This window comes from Cyprinodon tularosa, unplaced genomic scaffold, assembly GCF_016077235.1.
Source record: "Cyprinodon tularosa strain WSP-4 unplaced genomic scaffold, ASM1607723v1 ctg909, whole genome shotgun sequence".
NCBI lineage: Eukaryota > Metazoa > Chordata > Actinopteri > Cyprinodontiformes > Cyprinodontidae > Cyprinodon > Cyprinodon tularosa.
The window spans coordinates 112,025-128,251 of record NW_024039684.1 but is presented as its reverse complement, the minus strand read 5'-3'; the positions used below and the strand labels follow the sequence as shown (position 1 = coordinate 128,251).

General features: G+C 44.1%; 1 protein-coding gene across 1 annotated transcript; it reads right to left on the bottom strand.

Annotated features, from left to right (window-relative positions):
• Positions 1-134: 134 nt before the first annotated feature.
• On the bottom strand, positions 135-10,578 carry mfsd14bb (major facilitator superfamily domain containing 14Bb). The gene is made up of 12 exons (XM_038274337.1): positions 10,210-10,578; positions 8,954-9,046; positions 8,789-8,851; positions 8,124-8,251; positions 6,228-6,342; positions 5,715-5,933; positions 5,528-5,641; positions 3,057-3,128; positions 2,848-2,960; positions 2,676-2,773; positions 2,443-2,585; positions 135-1,438 (listed from the first exon to the last, which is right to left on the bottom strand). Exons 1-12 carry the CDS (start codon positions 10,225-10,227, stop codon positions 1,208-1,210), a joined length of 1,407 nt encoding a protein of 468 aa, XP_038130265.1. The 5' UTR covers positions 10,228-10,578; the 3' UTR covers positions 135-1,207.
• Between the last annotated feature and the right edge of the window lie 5,649 nt (positions 10,579-16,227).

Genomic DNA, 16,227 nt, shown 5'->3' with positions numbered 1-16,227 from the left:
TTATTAAATCTTCTAAAATATCCCATCCTTTTATTTCTGGTTATAGTTTTTTTGTGGGTTATAATAGACGTTCTGTTCTGGTTTCTGCTTCAGTTTCTTGTTTCTCCATCAAATGGAAAGAAAAACAAACAGAGTTCAAACTTCTGTCTTTATTCTCGTCATCATAGATATTCAAACTCAGATAAAACAGTAACTTCAAACAACGAGTTTCTATAAAAACAGACCAACATGAAGGACAATAAGAGGCACCTTTAGAGAAACTAAAGTGCAGCAAAGCTTCTGCATCAGGGAGGAGGAACGTCTGCATATTTCCAAGCTGCTTCAGGAACATGTTGGACGGTACCGATGCTACCGGGTCGGGTCAGAGCTGCAGCAGTTTTTAAGCATTGAAATAAAGTAAAAAAATTCTGATTTCAGCTCCAGAACAAGTCCAAGTACCACCTGACCAGAACCAGGTCAGGTGGTACTGCTGACCCAAACGGATCTGGAAGTTCTACAGAACCTTTAGTTTGATGAAAAGCCTCCAGCAGCAGCAACACGGACTCCAGCCGGACCCCATAAACCACACGGAAGGTTCTGGAACAATCTGATGAAATCAAGTTAAAGCCAAAGACAGGCCTGATGAGGTTGTGACGGTTCTGACCCAGAATAACAGCTAGGCTGTGACCCGATTCCTCCAACATCCATCACCTGTAGTTGAACTGATGTAAAAACGTTGCTAGGATACAGCCTCCCCTGGCCGTAACCATGGTAACGGGTGGGTTAGGAATGTTTCAGTCTAAAGATAAAAAGCAAAAGAAAAAAACAAAAGGCACCATTTGGTTCTGATCCCCTGATTAGGTCGGGTCCGACTTCAGACCCAAAAAAACACTGATGATGATGAAGATGATGATGAGACATTACCACCAGGACCCATCAGGATCTGGAAAAGTGGACCTGAAAGCAGCAGAACCAGTTCTAATGCTTCCCTCCGGGTTACCAGGAGGCGGTCGTCATGGTTACCAGGAGGGAAACCTCCTGGCGATGGAGATGCTGAGGCGGGACGTGTTCTCGGTCCCTCCAGACTGAACATACCCCTTAGGCTCGCCGCAGCAGTACGGCGGCCAATCAGAGGAGGGCGAGTGAAGCTACGCTGGCGGATAAATATGGCCGCTCAGGTACAGAAACCTGGAGTTAAACCGGAGCTGCCGATTGGCCCGCCGCTTGGTCACATGCTGCTGTTCTGCAGGAGCGGCTCGATGTCCTCGGCGTCACTGGTGGCCGTGGTCGGCGTGCCGCCGTTTTGGGCGTGTGCGGTGGAGCCGTGGGCCGGCTTGCTGGCCGTTTGGTTCTTGGCGTCGACGGATCGGAGGTTCTCTGGGATGAAGACGGCGACGATCAGAGCCAGGATGACGGCGCATGCTCCGAACAGGAAGGGCGGACCTGGGATAACGGATCTCTGCAGACAGAACCAGGATGGGAAGAACTTAACGTTTGAACTTTTCAGGAGAAAAAAAAAAACAATCCAGAACATTAATCTTGATGTTTGGATCAGAACCCGATGCAGGACCAGCAGATTCTGCAACAGCTTCTTCCCCATCAGGCGGCTGCAATGTTCAGAGAACTCTACATCATGTCACAGACGTTTGTTTGTTTGTTTGGCAGTAAACTATGTCAGGTTTTTCAAAAGTCTTGCGCACAGAAAAGAAGGAAAGATGAAACCAAAGGCTTGAGAGATTTTAGGAGTAAATATTAAAAATAAGCTGAGGCTGAGTCTGGAACAGGTCCAGGAGCGGAAAAGCAGAAGCATGACGCCCATTCAGAGCCTGGGAAGAAGCAACGAGTTTATCAATGGGATTTTAAAGTGTAGCATCGGCTAGCTGGTATTAGGGAGAAAACACCTTTTCTTTTATAGAAATACTTGAGGTAGATGTAGATGAAGGGTCCAAAAGGACTGTGCTGTCCCGTTCCCTAGCATAGCCATCAGCTAGCCTGACGGCTGGTATAAAAAGAGAGATAGCTTGATATTTAGAAAATAACCCAACTTTATTCTTAAGGCGTGAGGCTTTTATTTTGCTGCTGCTGTGATAATGTGGTATTAAATGGTCTGAAAACAGCTTGAATTCTGTTTCTGTCGTATTTAGCTTCGATTACAGACATTCACTGCAGTGATTTAGTCAGTTTACTTATTTACAAGGAAAACTTGAAGTTGAATTACTTCAATTAACAGTGTCACTGCTGCCACCTCCTGGTTCAGAAGAGAACTACGTGATGAGGAGGTGGATTATTCACCTGCTGGCGTCCATCAGCCTGAACTTTAGCCTGAGGTTAGCTAAACTCCACCTGATGCCTCCTGGAAGCATCAGATCCTGGTTCTGATTCTCGGTCAGGATCCAGTCCAGGTTCTGATCTCTGGACCCTAACAGGTGCCGCTGTAAAAAGGTCCGATGGGGTCAGGGTTACCTGTGCGCTCTGCTCTCCTCTTCCTGTGGCCGGCTGCACGTCGGTCAGCTCCACATCAAACAGGAAGAAGATGAATCCGTAGAGAGCCGGACCCAAACCGTTACAGAGACCCCTGATCCCCGTGATCATCCCCTGAACCACACCTGGACACACAGCACAGCAGCACTCAAGGTTCTGCTACCGGTTCTGGTCGGACAGGAGAACGGGGCGGGAACGGAACCCGCTGAGCTCACCTTGCTGGTCGGCGGCTGCGTTGTGCGAAACCAGAGCAGAGACTGCTGGGAAGGTGATGGAGGACATGGCAGCTATGGTTCCTGCTGCCCACATCATCCTGCAGGGACAGAACCACATCAGAACCAGAACCAGGGGGTTTATAGGGAAGACGGGAACGGAGCAGGGACTCACCACGGCGCGGAGCCGAAGGCGTACCAGCACAGCTGCAGCAGCTGGAAGCCCAGACCCAGCAGAACCGTGTTCTTCTTCCCGATGGTCCTCATCAGGATGCTGAGGAAGACGGTCTGATGGGAGAGAGAGACGGATCCCGTTTAGTTTCTAAGTTCTGCCAGTCGCTAAATAACCTCCAGAACCGAGGCCCAGATGGTCCGCAGCGCTACCTGAGCGACGATGGAGAGGACTCCCACCATGGCGATGAAGGCAGCGATGGCTGCAGGGGAAAACTGGATCACCTGGAAGAGGAAACGGAGCCGTTAGGATGGAAAACCCAGGAGATTCCAGGAAGAGACGAGAGGCCGCCTGCAGGTTCCACTCTGATGGTGTTTGGATGCAGATTTTCTTTAGCTTGTGAAGACATTTAGGCTCGTTTATTAATCGGATTTAAAACCTGCAGACTGTTAATCAAAACGCCATCAATAACCAAATAAAACGCACAGTAAACAGCGAATGCACCTGATTCAGGGTTAAAAACACCTAAAGCTGCATCAGAGGCCCGAAAACATGAACAATTAGCTTTGAGTGGCAGTGGGAACATTCACTGACTTGTGTCAAACGACCCGCCTTAAAATCTCCTCGGCTCTGATCGGCACGCTGTGGGACAGGGGCCGGCAACCCAAACTGCTCAAAGAGCCAAAAAACTAATCTGTCTGGAGCTGCAAAAATGTAAAAGTCTTATAAAGCCTCGTTTGGCAACACAGGCTCTAAGTCAGGGGAGTCAAAGTGGTTCCAGAAAGGGCCGTGTGGCTGCAGGTTTTCTTTCCAACCAAGCATCAGCATCAGACTCCATTCATCTCATCAAGCGAGTCCAATCTGGACATGATGACTTACGGCCTTTACTGAAAAAATAAGTAGTAAGCCGCGTTTCTCCTGTGGAAACTTTGTTCAAATATTTACATTTTGAAAAGCAGCCGATGCTGGAGTTAGAAAAATGTAACTTTAGCTGCTGGACGCTCTGCATCAACCAATGAGAGAAGCTGATCTGGGAGCTGGCAGGGAGTCAGACGCAGCACTGCTGATGCAGAGCGCTATGATCACTCCTCTGAAACTGTTTATTAAAGCCTAAATTAACTTCATCCATTTTCTTCCTCTTTATTCACAGGGTCACAGAGGCAGCAGTCTCAGCAAAGATGCCCAGACTTCCAGATCCAGACACACCTCCTCCAGCTGCTCTGGGGGGGACGCCAGGCCCAAGAGATATACGCTCTGTTTGAATTCATGTGCTGCGTCCTCTGAAGGCCAGATTTGAAGGCTGATTATGTCACAGCGCAGTCCGTGAGGCAAACACCCTGTCTACTTTTAAGGCTAGGCTTAAAACTTTCCTTTTTGATAAAGCTTCTAGTTAGAGTGGCTCAGGTTATCCTGAGCTATCTCTATAGTTCTGCTGCTATAGGCTTAGACTGCTGGAGGACATAGGGACCCCTTTTTCATCATTCTGCTTCATTCTATCTCTATTCTCTGCAGAATCTGTTAGTTCAATCTCTAACGTTCTGCTCTCTCTGCTTTTTCTCATAGTAGCTTCATCTGGTCTGTTCCTGTTTGGCTGTGACTCCATCCTGGAGAGAAATATCAGCTGTGCTGCTGCCATCAACACCTTTGTTTCTAGATGTTGGAGCTTGGCCAACATCTTCGTTTTTATTATCCAGGTGCCTGAAATTTGTAACACATACCCTAAAAACGCTAACATCTACTGCAGCCGCCACCAACAGTAGGGGAAAACCTTCAACATAGATTCAAACTACTTTTTTCTGCTGCTAAATCGCAGTGTGAACGTAGCATTACCCTTTCTGATTGTTAGGATTAACCTATAAAACATCATATTGTAGCTATAAATGATCTCATGTCTTCCTTATTAAATTTCCAGCTCTAGTTAATCTCACATCCTTCCCATAATCAGGATTAAAGTGTGTTGGAGCAAAGACAAAAGGTTAGCTGCTTTCTACCTCAAAATACAGGAAATAGCGTTTCAAATAGTCAAAATTTTCAGGGGGGGAATAACCCTGGTCCCCCTTCGCAGCACAGGGGGGTGGGGGGGGTGGGGTTACCATTAGGCAAAACTAGGCTTTCCTGGGGTCCAATAAAACTGTTTCCATGTACGGTTAATACAACTATTCCTTATTTGTGCACATTAATTATGTTTCTGATAAAAATCCTTTCGCTAAAATGCCATCAGAACGCTGATAATATTAAGTGTGTCTCAGCCCCCCCCCTCAGTGTCCACCATATTGGATCAGTCCATTTGCTGCACATGTTCAGAAAGGTCCAAACAGACAGCAGCAAACCATTTGAAAACAAACCATGCAAAGAGCAGTGTTGCCAACTTAGCGCTTTAGTCGCTATATTTAGCCACTTTTCAGACCCCTCTAGCACTTTGATTTCTAAAAAGCTCCTAGCGCCAAATCTAGAGACTTTTTTCTGCTACTGGAGACTTTGGAGACAACATCTAAAAGCAGCGAACTCTGCTCTCCAGAGCGAGTAGATTGGTAACCCCGCCTCCTGCTCTTCTCTATCTTGTCTGCTGTCCAGCAGCAGAGTTCAGGAAGAGAAACAAGAATGTTCTGATCCAACCAGCAGCGGCCGTGGGGGACGGTTCTGCTGCTAGGTTCAGGGCTGGGATCACAGAGAAGCGTCTTACCTGCTTCAGGTAGAGGAAGAAGCTGGAGTACTGGCCCGCTTCAGGCAGGTAGGACAGGAAGACGGTGACGCAGATCAGCAGCACCGTGGAGTCCTTCCCGACCCGACGCAGAGACTGGAACCAAACCAGAAGACGTTAGGAAAGCCACGGCGGAACCCCGAGGTTCTGATGGGTTCTACGGACTCACAGCGAACGGGTCGGCCTGGGCCCAGGAGATGGGGAACCCCCACGACGACAGCCTCATCTTCTCCGGTAGAGACTCCGGAACCAGGAAGAACACGAAGGCGATGTCAGCCACCGCGATCACCGTGGCGACCAGCACCACCAGGCTGTCCCCGTAGCGCGACGACAGGTAAGCGCCGATGGCCGGGCTCGTTACCAGGCTGGCGGCGAAGGTGGCGGACACCTAGGAGGGGAAGGAGATAAGGTTCTGATGGCGGTTCTGGTTCTGGAGCTCATGGACTCATCTGCAGAAACTCTGCAGGGTCCACTTCCTGTCAGCAGGGGGCAGACTTTAACTTTCCATTAGTTTGTAAATCAATTTAAAGTGATGATGTCACTTCCTGCTAAATTCCCAGATCTCATTTGGACGTTTAAGACGGAAAAAAAAAAGGACAAATTGAACAGAAATGATTTAGCTGCTTCTAATAGAACTCCAGTGATGTCACAGACACCGAGCGATCCGATTGGCTTTCTGTACCAGTCCGTAGGCGGCGCTCCTCTCGTGCTCCTCAGTGATGTCAGCGACGTAGGCGAAGATCACGGAGAAGGTAACGGCAAAGATTCCTGAGACGGCGATCAGAGCGAAGTACCACCTGAGAGACAGAACCAGGTCCACCAAGGTGTCAGATGATCTACAGAACCGGTCTACAGAACCATTTTGTCCAAATCCTCTCATTGGTCGACAGGACTGATCCATGACGTTTATCACCCTGTCTCTGATTGGTCGTCTATGGACTGACTTTAGTAAAACAGTTTTTTTTAAACAGAAATTAAAAACAAAAAGAAAAAAAAACAAAACGGAAATTAAACTTTTACAAACTTTTTAATCTAGGAAAAGGTTTTGAGTGAAACTGTTTCTTAGATATTTATATTTCTGAATATTTTTTCAAATAAAATTGTTATTTTTTGAATAATATTAAATGTTTTTAACTGATTTTATCCTATTTTTGCGTTGTAAAGATCACATTTTCTTCCCTTCCAGCTCAGTCCAGAGTTCTGAATCTAACTGAGAATCTGAGACGGAGCTAAAGGTTAGGGTGATGGCAAAGAGCCTCTCTGATCCAGCAGAACCGCCAGCAGAGACCAGAACCCAGCAGGTAGGAGGAGCAGAACCACAGAGGTATGAATACTTCTGACCTTCCATGTAGATTTGATTCTTTCTGCTTTTGCTTGATGAGATAAATTCTGTTTTATTGGGTCTCTGGATAAAATTAAAGTTCAAACATTTCCATGACCCAGAAACAAGCGGGCCTGAGCTCAGAACTCCAGCAGAACAACAGGAACCAGTGACCCTGCAGGCGAGCTCAGAGCATCCAGGACATGAGATCGGATCAGGATCAGCTTCTCTGAACAGAACTAAAGGTTCTGCTGGTCCATGCAGAACCACCAGCCACCAGCAGGGGGAGCTGGAAGGCGGCTCACATGAGAACCTTGTGACGGTTTGAGCTCCTGTAGAATCAGGGCTGGATCCTCAGTTCAGGCTGCAGGAACCAGAGCCCGGTCCAAACCTCCAGCAGAACAGAACCTGAGCATCTGAGCCGGCAGCAGGACTACAATATAATTCTAATTTGTGACAGTTCTATAAATGTCACTGCAAAATAAAGTTGAAAAAGTAGCAATTTTATTGTTTTGTCCCAGGGCTTTACCGTATTAACAGGAGAAGAGGCGCAAGTGAAGTTAGACAACATGCGGTAATTTATAAATGTTTTAAATCAGGTTGGGTCCGGATCCAGGCAGCGGTCCGCTAATAAATAAATAAATATATATAAATAAATGTATATTACATGTATATCATCAATTAATCACTTTTGGCTCATCAGTATTATTCTGCTCCATTAACACATTCATTTTATTGTGATGAATTTGTAAATTATGTTATATTACATGATTTATTGACTTCATAATGACTCTGCAATGTGATGGGTCTATTTATTTTATTCTAAGTTAAAGTTAATCTACTGATGCTATAAAACAGCCAGTCTGTGTCAAACTGATGAATTTATCTTTATTTTAAAGTCTAAAGTCCCTGAAAATGAGAACATCATGGTTGTGTGATGCTGTAGCGCAGATTGTTTACATTGATACCGGTCTAGCTAGGGAGTACCAACATGGCGGCCGGTGGCTGTACTTCAACCCTGAACTGCCAACGGGCGATCGGCGATCCAGGGAATGAGATCAGTGCATACAATCTATTTTATAAATGCCAGGTCTTTCTCTAGTCAGATCAGATCTTTTTCCTGTTCAGTAAACGCATCGTTTGGGTCTAGAAACACATCTAACAGAACCAGGATTCTCCAACAGAAGAAATAAAAGTTCTACCATTAGAGTCCATTTGGACTCAGAACTGGTACCGCCAGAGAAGCGCTGGACTCACCAGGGGCTGATCTTCATGAAGGGGATGGGGGCGCAGGTGAAGAAGACCGTGATGAGGAGGAAGGACTTCCTTCCCCAGGTGTCGGACAGAGCACCAATCAGAGGCGCCGACAGGAAGGACAGGAAACCCTAGAAGAACAGGGAAACAGAACCGTCAGCTGGTACCGGGTCAGGGCCCAGTCAGAGGCCATCAGGGAGTCCGACTCTCTGAGCTGGTTCTGTTCTGACTGATGCTGAGCCGCAGTGGAGGAGGAGGAGCAGCTTAGGCCCAGAGCGAAGGAAACGTGGAGAACCCAGAATCAGAACCGGTCAGATGTTCTGATTCTGGGAGTTCTGCACATCCTATAGTGCTGATTCTGAACAGAACCTTCTGCTTGTTTTCCTTTTGCTTTTTAATACGTTTCACCTTTAAGGAAACGTTTCAAAACCACCTGGACCGGGGATCAAAGGCAGAACCGGGTCAGGAACCAGTAACAGCCCCTATGAGGAGCAGAACCATCCGTCATGACAGGAGCCGGACTTCCTGTGTGCAGACGATGGTTCCGCGGGGAGGGGAAACTGTGAGCCGCTTCGGTTCCTCCTGCAAATGGTAACCATGACGACGCTGCTATCTCGGGCTGCAGCACCGAGCCACTTCCTGCTACGTGCCTGCGGGTCGAGTCTCACCTTGACGCCGTGGACCAGGCCATTCATCAGGAAGGTGTGCTGAGGAAACGTCTCCCGCAGAACCTGAAACAGACGGTTCAGGTCCGATTGGCGGAGCTCACGCATCAGAACCCCCCCCAAACAAGAACCAGAGCAGAACCGGTTCTGCTGAGTCCGTTTACTCACTGCGAGCATGGGCGTGGTCAGTAGGCCCCAGGCGAAGAACTCCAGGAAGATCACCACCACGGCGTGAGTCACTCTGGCTCGGGTCCGACCCAGCTGTGGAGAGCAGAGACACGTACGGGTCAGAACCGGGTCCATCGGTCACATCTGATCACTGAACTATACAGCTAAGCTTTCTGCAGCAGCAACCCGGTTCATTCAGGGTTCTGTTTCTGGTCCGTTTCAGCTGCAGCAGCTTTAAACTGAGAGACCAGCCTGGTCCCATGTCAGAGGATGAAGAGAGCACATCCAGTTAGTCAAAGTCAGAGAAACAGGACTACACTGGAAAACAGGCCAAGCTCCAACATCTAGAAACAAAGGTGTTGATGGCAGCAGCACAGCTGATATTTCTCTCCAGGATGGAGTCACAGCCAAACAGGAACAGACCAGATGAAGCTACTATGAGAAAAAGCAGAGAGAGCAGAACGTTAGAGATTGAACTAACAGATTCTGCAGAGTGGGAGAATAGAGATAGAATGAAGCAGAATGATGAAAAAGGGGTCCCTATGTCCTCCAGCAGTCTAAGCCTATAGCAGCAGAACTATAGAGATAGCTCAGGATAACCTGGTGATTATGGATTCAATGTGTCAGAATAACCCGGTCCAGTTAGGCTGGTTTCGGTACCAGGTGTGTGATGATGGGTCACCTCTAAGGTGAGTGTTTAAATAAGGACTAGTACTATATTTGTGAGAACCTTCTCCAACAGGAAAGCAACCCAGACCAGAGCTGGTCTTCTTTAAAGGGTTAATTAAAAACTCTTTCACATAATATAAACTTTATGACCGCTTCTACATCTTTTTCAAATTTCCCACATTCAGAGTTAAAACTTTACTGCAGATAGATTAATAATCCCGCCCAGGTTGATGTAGTCAATGTAAAATAACCCATAAAATGTTCATGTTTTGGTGTTTAATGATAAAATAATTATTTCTATTGACTAATATTTATATCTCCTCTGTTGTACACTGGCATTCAGGTTTAATCCCTGTCAGTATTGTAGATTTTGAAGCAGATGGATTAAAACTGTTAAAATAATCCTTTAATTAGGAGCTCAACTCCGAACCAGAAGCCAACTTCTGCACCGGAAGGCAGCCCTGGTTCCGCTGTCCTGAGTTAGCCGCTAACAGTGAAACCAGCGGGCGGATAAACAACCAGAAGAGTTTGTAATTTATCGCAGCACATCGCCAGCAGCCCACACAGCTAACCCGGCTAACGCTCACCGAGCTGCGGACCAACATCCTGCCGCCGGCGGCCTCGGTCTCCGCTCTCCCCTGGGACGCCTCACATCCTGGCGTTACGACTTTCAGCCCCAGTCCTCGAAACTCGACATCCTCCTGAGGTTTCTCCGTCTTTTCCAGGGTGTCCCGCCGTGTGGAAGCAGCTCCGTGGTGTCTGCGCTGCTCGCATGTAAAGCGGGTCGCTGTAAAGTCCGGAGGAGTCGCTCCGCTTTCGCTTTTTACCAGAATTCCTCCGCTTTGACTGTAACTTTACCTTCTTTCTGTTTGGTTTAATCCCAGGCGTACTTCAGAGGGGCGGTGACGCTGTTTCGTCTCATGACTCTACCGAATAGGCGTACAGAAGCCACCCCGCTCGAATGTCCTCGTAAACAACCCAAACCCAACTGTTTCTGGACCAGCTCCTCCCTGATTGGTCATCGGCTGAGTTGAAATAAGATCTGATCCCAGATCAGTTTGAGTCAAACTATAGACCCCTGCTGAAGGGAAGCTGTCATTACACTGCGGAGGCCGTTCTACGGTGGCTGAGAAGTGCAAAACACATTTACAATTCAAAAACACATTAACAAATAAAAAACAAAATAACATTTGAAGAAACAAAATTATATTTTGTGAAACAAATGTATTTTTGAAAAAAAAGTTTAAATTTTTAAAAACAAATTTACATTTTAGCAAACAAATTTACATTAACAAATAAACAAAATAACATTTGAAGAAACAAAATTATATTTTATGAAACAAATGTATTTTTGAAAAATAAAAGTTTAAATTTTTAAGAACACATTTACAATTCAAAAACACATTAACAAATAAAAAACAAAATAACATTTGAAGAAACAAAATTATATTTTATGAAACAATTTATTTTTGGAAAAAAAAGTTTAAATTTTTAAAAACACATTTACATTTAAGGAAACAAATTCACATTTTAAATAAGTTAGATTTTAGGTGAGAGAAAGTTTCATTTTAGAGAAAAAAAATACATTATAGGGAAACAAATTTACATCTAAAAAAAAATTGACCGTTCGGAAACACTTGTACAAGTGCAAAGACAAAACTGCAAGTGGCAAAACACATTTACATAGCCAAAAACAAATTAACAGAAGACGGCTACACGGAAAGGGAATGTCCCAGTGACCGGATGTGACGTCACGATTACCCAGACTTGTAGTACAAACAGCTCAATCTGTAGTCCTCCTGCTTCACGTGAAAAGTCAGCGGCGATTTTAGATGGAAAGAATTGCACTGAAGCTGTTTTTCTTACGTTTACGCTAACCGAACAATGTTTTCAGCCAATTTACACCATTTTGTTCTTCGTGCGGACGGTCTCTGGAACTTTTACGGGACACGGACCAGGTGGCAGGACCAAACAGCAGGGCCGGGCGTATTACTGGCCGGAGCCACTATTATTTTGTCATGTAGTTTTTTAATTACTTTTCTTTGGTATTTAATTATTTTTTGGGTATTTTTCCTGCCGTTTTTCGGCAAATGCCTTATTTATAGTACTTCTAACTAGATTGTTTTATATATATATATAGGCTATATATTGTGATGTTATCGCTTAATAACCTGTATTAAAATGTATTCTTTATGGGTTTCTTTTTATTGTGATGTTATTGCTTAATAAACTGCATTAAAACTTTTATAATGTCACATTTACTTGATGGAACGGAGTACTTTATCTGCGAATAAGTGGCCTCGGCCGGCAGCAGCCACCATCGGCCTCTCCGATGGCAAGCTCTGCCGGGCAGCGGCCACCATCGGCCTCTCCGATGGCAAGCTCTGCCGGGCAGCGGCCACCATCGGCCTCTCCGATGGCAAGCTCTGCCGGCAGCGGCCACCATCGGCCTCTCCGATGGCAAGCTCTGCCGGCAGCGGCCACCATCGGCCTCTCCGATGGCAGGCTCTGCCGGCAGAGCTTGCCATCGGAGAGGCCGATGGCAAGCTCTGCCGGCAGCGGGCAACAACGGCCACTCCGATGGCAGGCTCTGCCGCAGCCACTGCCACGAATTGAGCTCGGCCCTGCTGCTTGGTCCTGCCACCTTGTACCGTGTCCCGTAAAAGTTCCAGAGACCGTCCGCACGAAGAACAAAATGGTGAAAATTGGCTGAAAACATTGTTCGGTTAGCGTAAACGTAAGAAAAACAGCTTCAGTGCAATTCTTTCCATCTAAAATCACCGCTGACTTTTCACGTGAAGCAGGAGGACTACAGATTGAGCTGTTTGTACTACAAGTCAGGGTAATCGTGACGTCACATCCGGCCACTGGGACATTCCCTTTCCGTGTAGCCGTCTTTTGTTAATTTGTTTTTGGCTATGTAAATGTGTTTTGCCACTTGCAGTTTGGTCTTTGCACTTGTACAAGTGTTTCCGAACGGTCAATTTTTTTTTTTAGATGTAAATTTGTTTCCCTATAATGTATTTTTTTTTCTCTAAAATGAAACTTTCTCTCCCTAAAATCTAACTTATTTAAAATGTGAATTTGTTTCCTAAAATTTAAATTTGTTTTTAAAAATGTAAACTTTTTTTTTCAAAAATACATTTGTTTCATAAAATATAATTTTGTTTCTTCAAATGTTATTTTGTTTTTTATTTGTTAATGTGTTTTTGAATTGTAAATGTGTTTTTAAAAATTTAAACTTTTTTTTTCAAAAATACATTTGTTTCATAAAATATAATTTTGTTTCTTCAAATGTTATTTTGTTTATTTGTTAATGTAAATTTGTTTGCTAAAATGTAAATGTGTTTTTAAAAATGTAAACTTTTTTTTCAAAAATACATTTGTTTCATAAAATATAATTTTGTTTCTTCAAATGTTATTTTGTTTTTTATTTGTTAATGTGTTTTTGAATTGTAAATGTGTTTTGCACTTCTCAGCCACCGTACCGTTCCATTGACAGCGACTTTTACAAACATGAAAAATATGTATTAAAAATACGTCATCTTTTATTTTTACTTTTTTTTTATATCAAATCATGTTCATTAACGAAGCAAGAACATTAAAAAGAAATTAATAATAATGTCAGGGGAGAGAAACAGATACAGGAATACAATTAAAAGTATTAATATTTATTACTCCAGAATAAATCCTGCTGATTAAGTTCAGCCTTTTACTCCAGTAAAGGCCAGAAGCTTTACTGCTCTACCTTATTAGAGGAACATTTTTCTACAATTCTGGATAATAACTTCCTTAGACTTTATTTTCTGGGTTTTATAACTAATGGTCACATTTAACTTTGCATTATCTTGAAAAACTATTTATTTTGGTTTGTGGTGAGCAACAAGTTGGGGCAGCACCGAGTCCAACCACAAAGAAACGAATTATCTGGATTGACTAATCATTTTGATGATTTTTTTTTTTTCAATACCAACACGAGACTTTACCAACAAAAATTAGATTAAATGAAACAAAACTGAGGAGTCTGTTAGTGAAGAGTGATTAGGGCATAGAGCTTGGAATCCTGAGGCTGTGAGTTTGAAACCCGCCGCCACTCTGGCTCTCTGAGCAAGACCCTTAACCCCACACTGCTCCTCGGGCTCTGCACCATGGCAGCCCACTGCTCCCAAAGGGGATGGGTTAATTGCAGATAGTTCATTTCTCCATTGTGAGATCAATAAAGTTTTATTTATTTTTAAAATGTAAGGAGTAGAAAGTAGAGATAATTGCAAAGAAATTTAAGAATTAAAACTAAAACGTTGTCTAAACAATAATTACTGCAGTAAAGTATAGATATCCAACATTTCTATGTAAGTAAAGTAATGAAGTATTTGGACTTTTGTACAAGCATTAAATAAAAACAGTTAATGGCGATTGTTGTGAATAACTATTATGTACAAAGAGTAAAGGAAGCATGGTTGAAAACCATATTATAGTTTGAGATGGATTCTGTGTTTGGAAACTAAAGTTTATCTGGAAGATTTTGGAATCTAATCAAATTAGCTTTTAATTAATTTAGAGAAACTGGAATGTTTTCAGACCAATTCACAATGCAGGAGGTGAATAAAACATTATTTGGCCAAATAATGTTTTATGGAATGCAGATTTAGTGTTTCATATATTTGGTGAAAATAGACGAAGTGGAAAAACAGGAGAAGGAAAAAAAACAGGGCAGGCAAAAGTTATTTGGGTAAAAAAAACAGTTAGAAAAGTTAGAGGCAGAAATAAATCATTGTTCCAAAAATAGAAGGATGTTAAAATAAAATGAAGGTAAATATTTATGGTAGATTAAAAACATGCTTTAAAAATGTTGTGGTGTAAGTAAGTGTTAAACAAAAATAAAAACATGTTTTAAAAATGTCGGTGTGAATAAATATGAAACAATTAAAAAGGTTGCAGAACAAAAAAAAACCCATTTGCAATAAATAGACAAACTAAAGAGTTCAAGAAATGTATAACAGAAAATAAGTTGGTTAAAAATAAGGCCGTATAAATGCAAAAAGAAAAGTAAAAATAAAAGTGGAAGTTAAAATCTATATTTTTAGATGAATAATTGATCGATTGATGAAGAAATATCTTATTTTTATTATTTTGTCACATTTAATGCCACAAAAATTCATAATATTGTACAACGGAGTATTTTAGCTGGAGATTTTCTTTCTTCTATTACGAGAATAAAGTTGTAAAATTACAAGAATGAAGTCGTCCTACAACAACCTGTTCAGAAAGAAAGCTTGGAGCTCCGCCCAGCAGATGACGGCCGACCAGCTCCACCAATCAGCAACCAGAGTCCACTTTGACATCCTGCCCAGTTTGATGCTGCTGCTAAAAGATTTCCTGATTTGTCAAACCGATGCTAAAGTAGAACTTCATTTAGGAAAGAGTGCTTCTTTTAGCAGTTGTCATAAAATACAACTTGTTTTTTGTAATTTTATGACTTTATGCTAATAATTTTACGTTTTTCTTCTCTTAATTTTATGACTATCCTCATTACGACTTTATTCTCGTCTTAAGATAGTCGAATCTGACATTGAGGAGGAGCAGTGTGGTTTTGGTCCTGGCCGTGGAACACTGGATCAGCTCTACACCCTCAGCAGGATCCTGGAGGGTGCATGAGAGTTTGCCCAACCAGTCTACATGTGGATCTGTAGAAGGCATTCGACCGTGTCCCTCGGGGGGCCCTGTGGGGTCTTGTTTGAGCAGTCAGAGCCTGGTCTGCATTGCCGGCAGTAAGACGGACTCGTTTCCGGTGAGGGTTGGACTCCGCCAAGGTTGCCCTTTGTCACGGATCCTGTTCATAAATTATATGGACAGAATTTCTAGGCGCAGCCAAGGTGTTGAGGGGGTCTGTCTTGGTGGTCTTAGGATTGCATCTCTGTTATTCGCAGATGATGTGATTCTATTGGCTTCATCAGGGTGTGATCTACAGCTCTTACTGGAGCGGTTCGCAGCCGAGTGTGAATCAGTGCCTCCAAATCAGAGACCATGGTCTTGAGCCGGAAAAGGGTAGAGCGCCTTCTCCGGGTTGGGGAGGATGTACTGCCCCTAGTGGAGGAGTTTAAGTATCTTGGGGTCTTGTTCACGAATGAGGGGAAGATGGAGCAGGAGATCGACAGGCAGATTGGTGCGGCGTCACCTGTGAAGCGGGCCCTGTACCGGTCTATTGTGGTGAAGAGAGAGCTGAGCCAAAAAGCAAAGCTCTGGATTTACTGGGCGATCTACGTTCCTACCCTCATCTATGGTCATGAGCTTTGGGTCATGATGGAAAGAAGAGATCCCGGATCCAAACTGCTGAAATTAGTTTTCTTCATAGTGTGGCTGGGCTCTCCCTTAGAGAGGGGGAGGAGCTCCGTCATCCAGGGAGGACTTAGAGGAGAGCCGCTGCTCCTCCTTATCGAGAGGAGCCAGCTGAGGTGGCTCAGGCATCTGGTTAGGATGCCTCCTGGACGTCTCCCTGGTGAGGTGTTCTGGGCATGTCCCACCGGGAGGAGGACCAGGGGGAGACCCAGGACACGCTGGAGAGACTATGTTTCTCTGCTGGCCTGGGAACGCCTTGGGATTCCCCC